We start from the raw sequence: 16,389 nt of genomic DNA on the forward strand, positions 1-16,389 counted from the left end.
AAAGAAAGAACAGTATTGGTTGGCCAGTCTATGTTACCTACGAGTTGTTTAACGAGAGGACATCGTTAGAGTAATTAAGCCGGCAGTCGCCACACATTTAGGAGAATCTTATTTCATATGACGCTTTGTTTTGTACAGTTTGAGATATATTTCATCCGATCATTCTCTAGGTAATGAAAACGAAAAAAAAAAAGATTAACGATAATAAACATGGTAAACCACGGCGCCAGAGAATGGTTGTTGGGCGCCGTGGATAGTTGTACACGATTACTAAGTATAGATGTGTAGGTAGTGTCTTAAATCTCTTGTAAAAGTCGTCATTACAGGTTCAACGTTTTAATCAATAATCGATCGATAAAAGGAAAAAAAAAATATTTACAGAAATGGATAAAAAATGTATAATTATACTCTCGCACGTGGAGACGTAGTGTAGTAATCAGGGAAACTGTAGGAATTGCATTGACTCGCCTCAATTCTAATATGAACTATTGTTACAGTAACTATAATTGAATTTGACACACGTCGCCACGATGGTGTGGCTTGCGTGTCACGTTACTTGGCTGTGTGTGCTAGGCTACATCGTAATTCATGTTCCATCATCCATCACTCCACTCGCACAGACTCCATTTACCTGTATAGAACGGAAATAAATAGCGGAGGAGAGGAGAGGAGGAGGGGGGGGGGGTTGACAAATTAAAAAGGGGGGATTAAAGGAAGAGAGTAACGATGATTTATCATTAACTACATATGTAAATCGATATTCCGATACGAACGAAAGGGAAAGAAGGAAGGAACGAAAGATCGAACGAGGGATCGGTACATATGATCGATAGCAGAGGAAACAAAAATGAAAAAATTCTTTCGCACGACATTTACACACTCCACCCAATCACTTTAGTGCCATATTGATATCCCATCAGCCACACTTGTTGACGTTTTGACGGTAGAACGTGTTGTTAAAGATGTGTATATTCTGCGATTATGCAGGCTGTTTTGAATAAAGTCGGAATACGTTTATTTCTCATTACGCATATATTAAATCGTTACAAAGTATTATGAAACACACCTGTATATGCTTATTTAGTTTCTGCAGTGTACAAAGAATCGTTTTACAGCTGTCGAGGGATTTTAATGTTGATTATCACGATGACGAGATAGAGCTTATATATATATATATCTATATATATATCTATACAATATATATGCGTATATATTGTGTCGATCTATACGTATTGATTGAAAACTCTAAGTTCGAACTTCTTATTTTATAAAATAATATATGCATATTCGACGAGGAATTACAAATTTTGTAAAAAATGCAACAGTTTCTTGAACAGGAGCAATGCGTTTCGTTTGGAAATTGTTCTTGTTGTTGTCAAATCAGAGAGAAAGCTGACTTTCTTTTCTCCTATTGTCGGTCTGCGCTTGATATTGGATTCGATACGTTCGGTGTTGAAACGAGTAGAACAGAAGTGAAGAATTATCGGACGAAAAAATCCTTTGTACAAGATATTTTCGTAGCACAAATCGCTTTCCTTTCGAGTCGCTCGAGCCATTGTTTGTAAAGAAACGTTGCATTTGCACTCTTTAAGAATGTTATATTCTCGGAAGGTTCTTTTACTGCCGCTCTTCGCAATCGTTCGCTATAATCAAAGGTTTAAACGATAGAACAAATTAACAATAGTCAAGGGAAATATAAAGAATTGATGTAAAACGTAACGTTACATTAAGAAGTATTAATACAGTAAGAGATACGATAATAGATGTGGAAGAAATGGTAAAGAATGAAACGGCGAGGATGAAGAAATAATAATAATAATAATAATCGATTGCATTGCATTGATCGACAATATAGCAAAATTAATTATTTATAGGTAGAGAGAACAAAGATGAACGAGCTTTATCAACAATTGATGACATAAACGAATTGTCTTAACTTGTTCTTCGTCAGATGTTTCCACTTTAAACGCTGTTGTACGTGAAATTTTTAACTGCTGTGTGTTGCACAACGTTTGAACGACATTTGCAACATCGATTGGTTCACTGGATATTTTTCTTTTTCCTTTCTTTTTTTCATTTTCGTTGAAGCTTCGCTTTTTGTTTTTTCTTTCTCTTTCTTTTCTTTTTCTTGTTTCAATTCGCCGAACTTAAAATTTCACGATACACCTGCATTGCAATGCCCTTAAACGAGCAGAATAAGGAAAGAGCATACAACACAAATAAAGAAAACAATACAAAGCGGATAAAAAGAAAATAACAAAGTGGCTGTAAATATTTTATATAAAAAGAAAAAAAGATATATATAGAGAAAGAGAGAGATCTATCTATTATAGGGATACGCGTGGAATTAAACGAAAAGAGGCTTTTATTTTTGTCTAAAAAATAAAAGATGGACGATAATCGAATATAGCGAGACGAGAATTATAATTGGACAAGTTCAAAGAAAAGATAAAATATCCTGACGTTAGTCGTCGATTCTAGTGCATAGTATTTACCGATAAAGTATTAAATATCGCGCCCATCGACACGTAATACAAATTTCGATCGTTCAGCCCGCACTGTGTCTTCTTCTGCGTAAATCGAGCAGATGCTAAATTCGCAGATCTCCGATATCGTCGTACAATTGAGAAATACGCCACTTGCGAAGCGAAGCAAAAAGGGAAAAGAAGAAAAAGAAAGGAACGAAAGAAAAGTGAAGCTTTCTCTCCGCGTACATAGAAAAAGAAAAGAACAGAATGAGACGAGCCTCGTTAGTGTATTCAAAATAGCAATGCATACCGATAACTAAATCTCTAAAAAAAAAAAAAAAAAGAAAAAAGAAGAAGAAGAGGAAGAGTCTTCTCATCGCGGATGGCCGAATGTCTGAGAAAAAGAAAAAAAAAAAAGAGAAATACGATTCAGAATATCTAGACGCAGAGCGAATAGAACCGAGGAAGAATTTATTCGAGAGATAAAACTATTTAAAGAAAGAGTAGAAGAAAAAAGATATAAATAACTAAATAACGGATAAAGAGAAAAAGAGCGAACAGTAGGGAACTTAATAAGAGAGCACATTTAAACGACTAGAAAGATTCGTTAACGTGTAATTAAGAGGGTTGTACAAAAGTGTATGTAATGTTATTTTATTGGAGGTGAGACTTAGAGTTAGACTGTTAATACACGGTATATTATTTTGGGTAAGCATATGTAAAGAAAAAGATTAAAAAAAAAAAAAAAATAATGAAGAATAATAACGAAGAACTTGGATGAGAATCGTTATTGTTGAGGTAGAAGTAGCACATAGCAGCTCGGGGATTATAATGATGATGAGGATGAAGAAAAAAAAAAAACTATTAAGTACCTTGTTGAATATAAGTAGATTAATAATCGCTAAGTCGCGAAGAAAAAAAAAAAATAGTGCACCGCGATGGTGCATGTGTGCACATTCATGTTCATTAACGACTTGTTGTCATTGTACACACACACGCACACATATACATACATACATACATACATACATACATACATTACATACACAGAGTGAGAGAGAGACACACATACCCATGTTACATATATGCATACACGTACAGACGAACATTGTACACTTGTATAACGCGAAATGTTGCATGCCTATACACGCAAAAGAAAGATTTAAACAAAACGAAAAAAAAAAAATATGAAAATATATAATAGAGGGTTTCACGCGAAACGCAGTGCCGCGCGTTGTGCTTTACCTTTCTAAGGATCGTATCCGAATTACGATGCCGGTTACATTAGATGAAATAAATAGCATTATCTTCCACGAATATTTCGAATTTCAAGAGCAGCTGGCTGCGAAAGAGGTACCATAGTAGAGATTCGTTCGTCACTGATGGAACACGATCACAAGTATTGTACCTTACATTCCTTTGGCTATAAAGTAATAGTAAGAACACGACGACCGTGTGCCTCGTGCGTTTCATATATCGCGATCACCGAGAAATAAACGAGATAGATGAGTGAGGGGGGGGGGAAGAGGAGGAGGAGGAGGAGGAGGAGGAAGCGGGGGAAAAGAAGAGAAGAAAATACGGCTAAATTGGCATTCGATCGATCGATGATGATAATCAAAAGGGAAAGAAAAGAAAGATCCATTTCGATTCGATACGTGGCGCGCTTTCACCGACTGATTTAATTGACGCACGTATTACACGGTCGATCATACGTTTTTGTTTCGTTTTTTTTTCTTGTTTGTTCATTTCGTCAGGATATATATTAAAAAGAGGAAACGATGCATAAAAAGAGCAGCGAACGAAATTGTATTTTTTAATATATATCTGTATGTATATATGTATATGTATATATTACGAGAACTCGCCTGCTAGAAGAAAAAGGGTATTGCGATTCAGCTTCAAAAGTTCGCGAGAAACTATAGTTAGATCTAACTATCACAAGAAAAAAAAAAAAGAGAATCTCTATTATTATTATTATTATTATTAAAGAGTATAGCGTGTTCTCTTGGGATGAAAGATTATATATATGTATATATATACCTGTGTATATGTATATGTATATATGTATATATACGTATACATTTATATACATACCGATTGGCGAGTAAAACTCTCTGAACGGATAAGAAAAAAAAAAAAAGAAAGATGAAGAAGATAAGAGAAACTATAATAGGGCTGTTAATTATTGAGAATCATCTAAGCGATATATTAGAAAAGGGATATGCACGTGTTTGGATACGTGTGTCGATGCGCATCGATTGTCCGTGAAATGGATCGTACAAATAAACGATCCATTTGTAACATTGTTCTGTCACGGTCTTTTTCCAAGAAAAAGAGACGAAAGTATACAAGAGAACGAAAGCAAAGAAAATAATAGGGGAATGTCGCGCGTAGCTCTGCATACGATAGTTCGGAAAAGAACGACAGGAAACTAAGCATACGACAAGACACTTGTCCCTTGTGTTTTACGACTCCCTTCAAAACAAACGATTGTTATATTGTATCGAGCACAAAAAGTTGCGTTACTTTTTTCTATAATGTTACGTTCAATTGTATTTTCGCGAGAGTAAACGATTCTTTAGCTTTTCGATTCTCACCTCGGATTTGAACGTTTCAAAAACGCTCCGCTTTTTCGACGTTGCCGAACGAGAAGCGATACACTTTTCGATTTTGTTACACCGATATAAATGGGTTAATTCGAAAACTAAACGAAAGTTGCGCCGACTAATCGTCGAGCTCTTCTCAACTCTAGTCGATAGAGAGGAGTGTTTTTCGTGTTTTCCCTATCGACGCGACGAGAATCCACTCGGCATTCTTTTTTAATATTCTCCAATATTCTTGTTAATATTCCTTTCGATTTCCAAGGAAATGATTTTAATCTGACGATTAGCGTGATTATTCGAGGCAAAGTTGAAACGACCAATCAACGATCGGGAAAAATCAAAATGAATCCGAGATGTGCGGATCGATAAACGCGACGACAAGCGAGCATGCATCACACGGCTTGTAAGCCTGAACACGAGAAAGAAGACAAAAATAGGTCTTTGTTTTTTTGATCGACGACGCGAAAATGATTACGTTTTTATTTGATAATTTTTGCTTGTTATTAAAAGTTTACGTGACCTCTTGGGCACCACACTATGATTGTTATTGATGAAGTATATATTATACTATATATACATATATATATATTTTATATATGTATATATAATTAGTTCACAGCATTTGAATTTACTCTAAATAATTACTTTACACTCTAATCACATTTATTTGCATCCATAAATTGTTATTCTTTCATCATCAGAGTTATTCCATTCAATGTTAAATAATTATAAATATTAAACATAATATATTAACTATTTTCACTCATGAGAAAGCATCGTTACCTGTATGACAAGTGACCATAAGAGCATAATAAACAATCGCTCATTAAATGCATTCTGTTGTTCTTCATTTCATGACCTGGCCACACACGTTCCATCCATCTACTCCATCGATCCATCCATCTGTCCATTCAGTGTCGCTGTATGATCGTCATACGCATTCTCTTGTCGTTTTCTTTTTTTTTTCTCTCTATCTCTTTCATTCACCAAAGACTGTTTCTCCGAGTATACGTCGCAGAAGTTTCTACCGTAAAGGAAGAAAAAAAAAAAAAAAGAAAAAAAAAGAAACGTTCCTCGTCGATGGAACGTCTTTTCTTTTCCTCTTTCTCTCTCTTTATCTGTTTACCGTTTCGTTTCCGATAACGGTGTCCAAATGAATTCTGTGCAATTGTAATTTTGTCGAAATTAGGAAGGTTCCCAATCGATTGATCGCGACACGTTCGTGCTTTATTCGCGCGTCTCCTGTCTGACCGGACACGGTCTCGCTCCACTTACAACTTACGACGAAGCCTTCCAAATTTTGATAGAAAGCTCACGAGAGATGAAAACACGCACTTCATTAAGTGGTAGCATGCGTACCTGTAAATACGATAATGTACAATTAACAATTTTACGCGACTAGTCTGTAAGTTCTTTTATATGTACATACACGAACGGGAGAAACGGGAAAAACAAATGCGTTTGTATATGCGATGTCAAGTTCACGTGCGTGTCTTGCCTCTGGTTTACTCCCGCGTTTCGTCACGGGGAACCGCGCGTTAAACCGGAGGAACGTGCGAATAATTCCGTAGGTACAATATTTTCGAAGCATATATCGAACGGCGAAGAAGCGCAGACATACCGTTACACTCGGATTAATATTTAATGTTATCGTCGTTCTATTGTACTCGTTCTAGCTATGTGTCGGTTCTATCGCGAACTTTGTCGTTGCTGTTGTTCTTGTTAAACGTATCTCACGTTCGGAATAGCATATCATTCGGAATATATATGGCACTAAAGGAACCGGCGAGATCGGTTGCCCTTGCATTTCGTCAGCGTACAAAATTCGGCGTACAAAACAGAAAAACCCGTGCTGTTCTAACTAGTCAGTATAGATAAGGGAATGTATTTTTTTACACCATTGATTTGTAATAAAGATATTGAAAACGAAAGAAAATTAATCCAGTTCAGACAGAGGAGATACCGAGAGCGCTTGTGTTATTCGAAACGAAAAAAAAAAAAAAAAAAAAAAAAAAAGAGAAGATAAGGAGAACAAAGCGATATCGATGAAACCTTTGTGAAGCGGATCGACGTTTTTCCTTTTAGTTTCACGCTTCTAGCTGTTGCTCAGTTATTTTGCTAAACTCTGTTTCAGTTTTAAATTTCCGTCTACCGATTACGTTTGGAGTAATTCGCGGTGGGACGATTCGATCGTGATTATGCGAAATATCTTCTGTTGCCGGGTAAGTTGTGTATCCTATTATTTTTTTTTTCCTTCGTTTTGTTTCTATTCATCTCCTTTTTCTTTTCTCTCTTTGTTTTTGTTTTAGAGCGCGGTGATTTCAGTACGTTAATAAACATCGACCATACTGGCTACAGTCAAAACGTATTTTTTATTCGAATGATAAGTGCACATTCACAAATGTATTTATAGTTTGTTGACAGCGTTTTTTTCGTTTTTTTTAGCTTCGCATCTACAAATTAATATACATACACTATGACACAGAATTTATTATTCCTCATAAGCAGTGAACGTACATAATTCATTTTCACTTACAAAATATCTATGCGTATCATACCGGTGATTCTTTCCTTACTTAAGTTTTCATTAAGTATCGTTTGCATCCGTTATTATAATACATACACGCATTTGCTCCTACAAAGTTTCTTCACGCATCCTTTTACAAATGTGTACGCTGCTCTACCTAACTAAACTCTACTTAGGACCATCAGTAAAATGAACTCCTAATCTGGTTCAACCATTATTGCCCTTAGTTTGTCCGACTATACAGTGATACTATGTTGCGTATTTCCCTTTTTTTTCCTGTTAATTTGCTTGTAAAACAAATGTTCACTGATTCGTTATTACCGTTAGTATTCTAATTATTATTATAATTATCATTATTATTACGTACTTTCCTGCTTCGGGCTCTCACATGTTCGCGAACAAGCTAATAGTGAAAAAGCGCTAAAAGTATAGTTATCGGTCTCCCGAATTAGAAAGAAAAAGTACCAGTCCCCAGAGAAATGGAGAATTCGTTTCTATCGCATCGAACACGAAAAACATCATCGTTGAACGCAATAATATTTGTACACTAACTTCGCGAATTTTCCCCCTACGTTACCTCAAGCCAAATGTAGCTTGATGGTCTTTTCTCTCTTTCTCTCCAAACATTTTTCATAAAAATTATCCATTTCTCTTACTCCGATATTTTATTATTACAAGAGTAACAAATATCACGAGAGTTACAAAGAAAAGTTAGGCTCTCTTCCTCGCTATCGCGACACTTTATTAACGTCCACTAGCATCTTACGTCGCATTGATCGAAGTGTTCCATGATACATGCCTCGATAACAGAGAGATCGTCGAAGAAATAAAAATCTTTTTTGTGCGATTACGCTCGAAGGGCACCACTTGTTTGCATCCTTTCCTTATGCGTGCTCTATAAACTTTGTAATATATGACATGCGATATATTTGTCGACACAGTATGAACAGCCATCTCGAAAATATGGCTGAAACTGTTTTCCGCGTGTAACATTCCAATTTTTGTTGTATAAAAATTATATACATATGTTATTATCTAATCACACGTTTGCATAATGCACATATCTAAATACGAAGTGTATGTTACGTCTTTCTCCTCCTTTACGTTAGAATATAAATTATAAACTATCTCTATGTATGTGATAGACCGTTGCATGACAGAAGCATGCAAACAAACGTTCCCCCAACCCCCTCCCGTTCTTACATAATACGGTATTCTCTTAAACACTGCGAATTACTAACTTTTTGCCATCGTACGATTTCTTTATAAATCAAGGATAGTTTTTACTTCCGTAGAAAGTAATGGCAAGAAGGAACCCGGCAATAAGGAACAATGCCGAAGTTATTGATAAAGTTTGCCACGCGATTCTGTTTCGTCTTGACTTTTGTTCGTGTGAACCTTGTTGTACAGTAAACGTATCATTTGTGTATAAAACTACAAAATATGTCAAAGTTATACAATATAGGTGATACAATAAAAAATGTATCTCTATATAAAGATTACTCTTCGCAAGAAAATATAGTGTAAAGTTCCAAAGGGTGCTCAATATTGAAACGTAAAAGTATCCTACGAAATTTCTATTTAATTATTGTTTTCTATCGGTTTGATAGAGTCGAGTGAAAAATCATTTTTGAATGATTTTAAAATGTAACTTCTTTCCCATGGAACGCTGAAAAGAATGATTCTATCTTAATAATAATACACACGTGACGAGCTTGTGCGACATATTAAAATCGAGCACACCTTCCTATTTTTTTAACATTAAAAAAATATATAAAATCGAAATTACCTCGTATCTACTATTTGAAAATGTTCACTTATGGACTGACATAGTACGGAGCAAAACGAAACATACTCAAGATAAAGCTTTAGAAAAAGGAATTTGATTTGTACTTTTCATTCCTCGATATTATTACGGAGTTTGAGCAGATTGCATTCCCTTATTACACGTTTCCTCTTTATTTCTTTGTTTATTCAATGTGTATGTATGTGAGTATGTGTACCTGCGATGTTAAATCTGCTACTTTATACTCGGTAAAGAATTTCAAGTTATATTTAATATTATTTAATAGCAACACTTCTCCTTAATCTAAGTAAGCTAAAAGTAACTGAAAAATTACATTATTGTAAGTGTATAAAAAGTAAACTTTTGATTTCAGACAACAGAACCTATTTATAATAGGTCAGTACGTTTTACAAAGTAATTGTAAGTACTGTACGAAGACAAATTTTGTTAATTTTGATTCTGTGTATATAGAAACCAATGAAAAAATATAACAAAAATAAAAACAGGCCAACATTCTTATCCTCTGATTAAGTACAGAAATGGTACAGTGCGTTTTTTCACCCGAAACAGATATCATATCACGGAATTCGGTTTTACAAACAACTGAAAATCATCATAGAGTTCGATACTCTACGTTCCACTGTTTACCATTTCGGTACCTAAAGGTAGTTCATAAGTGATAAAAGGTGTATACTTCTACTAAACAAAAGAATTTAATCCTAGAAAACGATAAGAAAAAAGAAATAGTTGTATTCGTAAATTTCAATTTACAACATGTGGTATTAAAAATTAATTAATATACAACACTAGGGCGTATATTATTATCATTTTAACATAATTATATGCTAATATCTTTTTTAAAAATCAAATTGCATCACCTTTTGTCACCACAGAACTACAACATATTGGACCACTCCCTTCCTATTTCTAATAAATTAGAAGAGGAAGAGGGTGGTCTGCCTTGCTTGCTACTTGGTTGCCTCTGGTGGGCAATCAGGCTGATTGTTTGGATGAGCAGCGGTAAAGGCTGGGTGATTCTCTAAATGACGATCTACCCTTAAAATCGTTGGGAAAGGTCGTAGGTCGACGAGAAACCTCCTTGCATTAAATATCTGTGGTATTAAGCAACAGTCTGCTAATGTGATTTCATCACCTACGCAGTACTTCCCTGCACTGGATGACAATAATTTTTCTACAGCTGGAACATAATAATCTTGGTCACATCTATGCCAATGTACAGCTAAACTCATACTTTTTTTCCTATTTCCTAACATACCTGTTAAACCTCTAGTAATCCAGTGTTGTGCCCATTCCTTCTTGCGTTCTTCTCCAACATAAATCAACACGACTAAATTTTGCAAGGGCTGTATACCACTAGCAATAACCTCGCAAATTTCTCTGACTCTTGCTCGTTTTACTGGATCTGCAGGCATTAAAGGTCGATGTGGTCTGGTTTCTTCTAGGTATTGCAAGATATTTAACTAGAATAAAAAATTTTACATATTTAGTACATTGTCATTGGATAACAAAGAAATACACATGAATGTTCATATACTTGTAACAGCACACGAGTTAAAGGATAATTCGAATCATGTTGTTGTTTTGCCTCGGAGTATCAATATCGTTAGGACATACATAATGTAATAATAAATAAACTTACAGATAATACTTACAGATTCTATTAACGTGTGATTGTCAATATGAAGTGCAGGCACCTGCTCCATTGGATTGATCTCACGGAATTCATTAGAATGTTGTTCTCCACCACTTTTTATCAAGCTAACTGGCTTTATGTCATAGGGGATTTCTTTCAAATTCAATGCTGTTAAAAAGTACATGTGATTGCTTGTATAAATAAGAAAAATTTATTTATCTTAAGAAAAAAAAAATAATGCTTTTTTAGTTACCAATTCGTACTCTCCACGAGCAAGAACTCCGCCAATAGGAGTAGAGTACTGGCTAAAAGTGAGAAAAAGAATTAAATTAAAATAATGCATACTCCGATACATTTTGCGATGTTTACTGATTTCAAGCGACACGTTGATGAAGGTCTATATTGGTTCATCTGAGACCGGCCGAGTAAAAGCAGATTCAAATCAAGAGCATTTCTTTCTTACGGTGAGAAATTGTTAATGATTCAAATAATAGAGGAAAAATTAAATTCTAACAATGCAGATTTCGTACGGATTTTTGTTCGCTGCTTGAAGACATGATCTCATCGCAAATAAAAGGGTTGATAATAAAAGCAAGAGCTCTATATAACAATGTCGGATTGGATGCATTAGAATGTTAATATGCTTACCTTTCCCATGACGGACATCTCGTCGGGCTTTGATGGACGGATTCGCCTACTTAATGATCTTTGCCCGATTACTCGAGACGACGCTGTGACTTGCGAATCTCTTCGAAATTATTCGGTATCCGTTCAACGCGCGAAATTACTCCTCCCTCCCCTTTTATTCGATTGCCAGACATCCCATTCCACTGTCTCATTCCAGTCTGGGGTTCACACAACCAATCACATCTCACTTTCCGATAGGAACCAGTGCTGTACGATGGGAAAAACCTTCAAGGTTGACGTATCCATAAATTCATACAGATTTATATGTATACTAAGCATCGTTTCACATCCTAACTATTTTAGTAGAAATTATTTTATTTTAATCCGTATATACAAGCATATAGTTCGTGATTTTCCAATTATTGTTTCGCTTAATCGCGTTGTAGCTAATGTAAAATATATTAATAATTAAAAACGTATTTATATTTTTATATCTTCGCTAATAAAGGTGAAGGTAAACAGTGACGCGTTTAACAATTAGAAATTATAATTTTGTTTTCATATCATATATCTATCTACTACATATATGTATATTAATAAGAATATAAAGATTAAGACATAGGAATGGAAATTTACTCCAATGTAAAAGCATAAGAATTGTTCATAATAATGTAATAAAAGATTTTAGACAATTCCTTTTTTTACAGCTTATTTTTGTAATTGTTTTTAATTTTTATACTTATTTTAACGATATTCGTGATTTTTGTTGAATAACAATTTTTCAAATATAGAATATAGGAAGTAATAAAATTACATGGAAACATCTCATATCGTTATAAAGTTGAAATTTAATAATATCGTAAATATTGACGTAATTAAAAGTTAAATTAAATTTTTACAAGAATTAAAGTATAGAATAAAGTATGTATATGTAACAATCCCGATTCCTGCTTATGCTGTGGGTTTACAATCCATTTTCGTGCTTCATATTGATAATCTATATAACCTAGTAGAATATTAATAATATGATAGTAAAATGTAAATAATGAAAATTATATTGTATATACCTGACTTTCTAAAAAAAACTATATATAATAAGAGGTTAGACGACAAAGTTATATTCCATCTTTTTAAATTAAGTTCGCTATATTTTCGAATTTCATGTCTTTTATATATAACCGTGATTATTAGAGAAGCTAAAATATGTGGAAGTTCTTTCTACACAAAATAAAGCAAATACTACCAGCTGATAGGATTCCGCGAATCCGATTAACTTTATCCACAATATATGCATTTTCTGCATGGAATTTGGTTATACTTACATTCTATTATTCGATTAAGGATGACCTACCTGTTACTCCAGAAGCCAGTACGTATTACAAATTTAACAATTTAAATTATATTTTCAACGTACATTGTTGCACACATATACTATGTCCAATTAATTTGAAATCTTTGCAGAAGACAGATTAATGAAGAAAATGAAAAAGGAAAATATAGACGTAGAATTTATAGAAATCAAAGGAATTGTTATAAATACTTCTAAAGATAAAGAAAATGAAACGAATGTCGTGGAAACATAGAACTTTAACATGTTATTAATTTTGAGCTAGAATAAAGCGAATTTACAAAAGCGTTTTTACTAAATTCAATTTATTAACAAATATATTCATAAGCGCAGTTTATTCACGTTACATATATTCAATTCCTTTCATTCATATTACAGAAAATCATTGATAATATACAAATACTTTTAATTAAGGAAGAGATTGTCGCAAGGCAACTGCTCCAGAAGTTTCTGGATTTAATTCTTTTAATCTTTGTTCCATCTCACATAGCAAAGCTGATCTAAAAAATAATATTATTAATGAATTTATGTGATACATTATATAAAAAATCATTTTGTATGAAAAACATAAAACTCATCAGACCTGTATTCTTCGTAACGCATGACTACCTCTTCTAATTCTTGTTTATATAATCTAGTAAGCATAGCATTAAAGCAATCAAGTTCCGGTAAACGAAAAAGTTCCCATCGCAATTTACGATCTAATGCTACCGATGCCCTACTGTATACGTATAACCAATGAGGTATTTCTTCATTAAGGTAAGGGTTAGCTGGAACTAAAACACTGTGAGAGTGAAAATGTGTGTGGCGTGGAGGTGATACAACACGCACTGCTTGTATCTCATGAGGATAACATGGATGTTCGTATTGTGCTTGCCGTGTAATATGGCTAAAAATAATATAATTTTATATAGGAATTATAACATGTATTTTGAATTTTTAATTACCACAGAACTTACTTAACGTAATAAACACCATATTCAGGCGATTCAATTCTTTCCCACCCTGTAGGTAAGCCTTCTTTTTCAAGAGGATGAGACCAATGAGTGGTTTTTGTGTTATGATCTATATAGTACTTTCGACCTCTGAGAGTGAAATCCACAGACCATCCAGGAGGTAAAGGAAGTTCTTCTTGCTGTTCATTCCTAGAACTTGATCTTTCTGAATGGCAACGACTATATCTTAAAAACATAAATGTAAACAACATATCACACTTTGACAATTTTAGGAATGCTAAGTATAATACTTTTCTACCCTGTATTGTGACGATATGCAGAATGATTATAGTCGTCATAACCTGAATCAATGTCAAATGGCTTATAAGGCATCTGTGGTGTTTGAACCCGATCTAAATGATATTCAGATCCAGCATACTGATTAACATAAGTATGAGATATGGCAGGTGAGAGTCCAGAATGATACATTGGAGTTGCAGTACGAGATGACATCCCATCCCTTGTACTAGTATTGACAGAAAGACTGGCAAATCTAAAGAAGTATGTTGCATTTTGGTTTTAAATATACTTTGATTGTATATTTTGAAACATAAATTACCTTTGAGCTAAATCTGGGACAGAACTATTGGGAGTATACTTTCCTTCGTGACTTCCTAAACCTACTGCACTCATTGTTGTCTTAGTATTTCCAAATTTTTGTACCATGCTGGGTTGTTGTGGGATAGACTATATAAAAATTAGTGTTTATTTGTCTACAAAAATATAACATACACAATTGCTATTTACCATGGATGTAGGGATAGTTGGATGATTATTGCGATTCCTCGTCCTTCTATTTGGTTCTGTTGTCCATACATTAATAACTAAAAGTAAATAATAATTATAAAAAATAAACAAACTGTATTTTGTCATTAAAAATGGTACAGTAGTAATGAAACAGTTAAAAAGTACAAACATTTAAAAAAAAGCATAGAAACTTATCAATGCTATAAAAAAGTTTGTCTTTTTACAAACTATTTGTAACACAATAGTAATGACAACTTACTTGGCATTTCAGGCGGAGTTTCTTTTTTAACATATTTACCAACAACTCCCTCTTTAATTGTTCTTAAATCCTTATTTTTTCGAGATAACATAATGGGAATAAATATTTGATCGAACGACAAATAGATAAATTTTCGGTATTTATAACCTACAGATACGATATTATATTCATAAAACTAATGGAAGTGTATTTCGAGCATATAACTGTGTGCTCAAAAATAAAAAATCCATTTTACACGTTCGTACAAATTTGTTTTAATAGTGACTTGGGATAGGTAAAACTAAATCGCGTATTTGACATATAAATGTATGTCTTTTCCTTCACATTACGAACGTTCATAAAAACCGAGTACATTGACAGCGTGTTAGGTATATCAATGATTTAGACATTAAACCTCCTTTCATTTCTTTTTGTTACCAATAAGTTCTTTGTTAACTCCGTTAAAAATTGTAAAAATTTTGAAAAATATTAATTGTATTTTAATAATTCCAAAATTATTTACAGCAGTCGATCTTGTTTATCCATTAACAAATTGTCAATATGACATATTTTTAAAATATGAATTTTTTCTTTAAAAACTAAGAGTTAATTGAATTTCATAAATCAATAAGCTAGTAACAACAAAACTAATATGTAATTCATTTAATAAATAACTTAAAAATTTCTTTTTCTATTTGTATAGATATATAATACACAATAAGTGTGAAAATTGTGTACTATGTTTTTTCCTTTCTTATTCTACCTCTCTATGTACTATATTCTATTTTTATTTAAAAATAATTTATTTCCATAACCTATCTCAATGTGTCAATACTATATTATGCAACAAAATAACTTAGTCAAGTAATCATTTGTTTACAAGATTAATATTATACATTTTTTACTATATAAGCTATGTATATATATATATAATAAAGTAATATATTCTTTTAACTTTATTGCATCATCATTATATTTTTACAGATATCTTCTTTCAGATGAAACTTTTGTCATATTGTGAAATAAATTTTTACCCTATTTCCGACGTCAACTGAAAATATTTTTAATTGCTTTAATAAAACACATATGCCTTTGTAAATGATTGATAAATGTTAAAGATTAAGATATTTAAACGTATCTGGTAAAATTTTGGCAATATCTTCATTATTGTTTAAAAATAATAGAATGTGTCTTTTGTTTATAGTATCTTGTATTTCTTTTTATAATGTCTCGTATTAATTTTTTATTCTTCAAGCTAGAAAAAAAAACATTCGGTTACATTAGAACATTCTATTCATGTATCTTCAAGCAACAGCTAATTTTAGAGTATAAATAATTATTAATCTTATTCAAGTACTGCACTTATATTTATTATATGAATAGCTAACCATTCTTA

The 16,389-nt window shown here is 33.1% G+C and overlaps 2 protein-coding genes and 1 long non-coding RNA gene across 8 annotated transcripts; 1 reads left to right on the plus strand and 2 right to left on the minus strand.

Annotated features, from left to right (window-relative positions):
* Positions 1-4,542: 4,542 nt before the first annotated feature.
* Positions 4,543-8,049, plus strand: LOC105681964. The gene is made up of 2 exons (XR_002947928.1): positions 4,543-7,293; positions 7,381-8,049. It is a non-coding gene; the product is annotated as an uncharacterized LOC105681964 (long non-coding RNA).
* Positions 8,050-8,206: 157 nt separating this feature from the next.
* Positions 8,207-11,898, minus strand: LOC100741647 (probable maleylacetoacetate isomerase 2). Of its 3 annotated transcripts, none has more exons than XM_033324546.1 (5): positions 11,687-11,898; positions 11,292-11,343; positions 11,058-11,206; positions 10,661-10,865; positions 8,207-10,582 (listed from the first exon to the last, which is right to left on the minus strand). In XM_033324546.1, the coding sequence occupies exons 1-5, from the start codon at positions 11,702-11,704 to the stop codon at positions 10,353-10,355; spliced, it is 654 nt and encodes a 217-aa protein (XP_033180437.1). In that variant the 5' UTR covers positions 11,705-11,898; the 3' UTR covers positions 8,207-10,352. The 3 variants fall into 3 exon arrangements, with proteins under 3 accessions (XP_033180437.1, XP_012249007.1, XP_033180436.1); XM_012393584.3 differs by having other exon boundaries at positions 11,292-11,339; positions 11,683-11,894; XM_033324545.1 differs by lacking the exon at positions 11,687-11,898 and adding an exon at positions 11,408-11,544.
* Positions 11,899-13,307: 1,409 nt separating this feature from the next.
* Positions 13,308-15,375, minus strand: LOC100741526 (protein salvador homolog 1). Of its 4 annotated transcripts, none has more exons than XM_012393604.3 (7): positions 15,015-15,375; positions 14,756-14,832; positions 14,568-14,695; positions 14,268-14,501; positions 13,973-14,188; positions 13,597-13,902; positions 13,308-13,513 (listed from the first exon to the last, which is right to left on the minus strand). In XM_012393604.3, exons 1-7 carry the CDS (start codon positions 15,103-15,105, stop codon positions 13,423-13,425), a joined length of 1,143 nt encoding a protein of 380 aa, XP_012249027.1. In that variant the 5' UTR covers positions 15,106-15,375; the 3' UTR covers positions 13,308-13,422. The 4 variants fall into 4 exon arrangements, with proteins under 4 accessions (XP_012249027.1, XP_012249026.1, XP_033180434.1 ...); XM_012393603.3 differs by having other exon boundaries at positions 13,973-14,194; XM_033324543.1 differs by having other exon boundaries at positions 13,973-14,194; positions 14,568-14,675; positions 15,015-15,283.
* Positions 15,376-16,389: the final 1,014 nt, after the last annotated feature.

Source organism: Bombus impatiens, unplaced genomic scaffold, assembly GCF_000188095.3.
Source record: "Bombus impatiens unplaced genomic scaffold, BIMP_2.2 scf_3721, whole genome shotgun sequence".
In the NCBI taxonomy this organism is placed as follows: domain Eukaryota; kingdom Metazoa; phylum Arthropoda; class Insecta; order Hymenoptera; family Apidae; genus Bombus; species Bombus impatiens.

Coding starts and splice junctions, on each gene's coding strand:
- LOC100741526 (XM_012393603.3), bottom strand. CDS start 15,105: ATGTTATCTCGAAAAAATAAGGATTTAAGAACAATTAAAGAGGGAGTT. Junction 14,833..15,014: donor AACTCCGCCTGAAATGCCAA/GTAAGTTGTCAT, acceptor ATTTACTTTTAG/TTATTAATGTATGGACAACA. Junction 13,903..13,972: donor TATGGTGTTTATTACGTTAA/GTAAGTTCTGTG, acceptor TATTATTTTTAG/CCATATTACACGGCAAGCAC.
- LOC100741647 (XM_033324545.1), bottom strand. CDS start 11,449: ATGAACCAATATAGACCTTCATCAACGTGTCGCTTGAAATCA. Junction 11,207..11,291: donor CTCGTGGAGAGTACGAATTG/GTAACTAAAAAA, acceptor ACTTTTTAACAG/CATTGAATTTGAAAGAAATC. Junction 10,583..10,660: donor GATTACTAGAGGTTTAACAG/GTATGTTAGGAA, acceptor ATTATGTTCCAG/CTGTAGAAAAATTATTGTCA.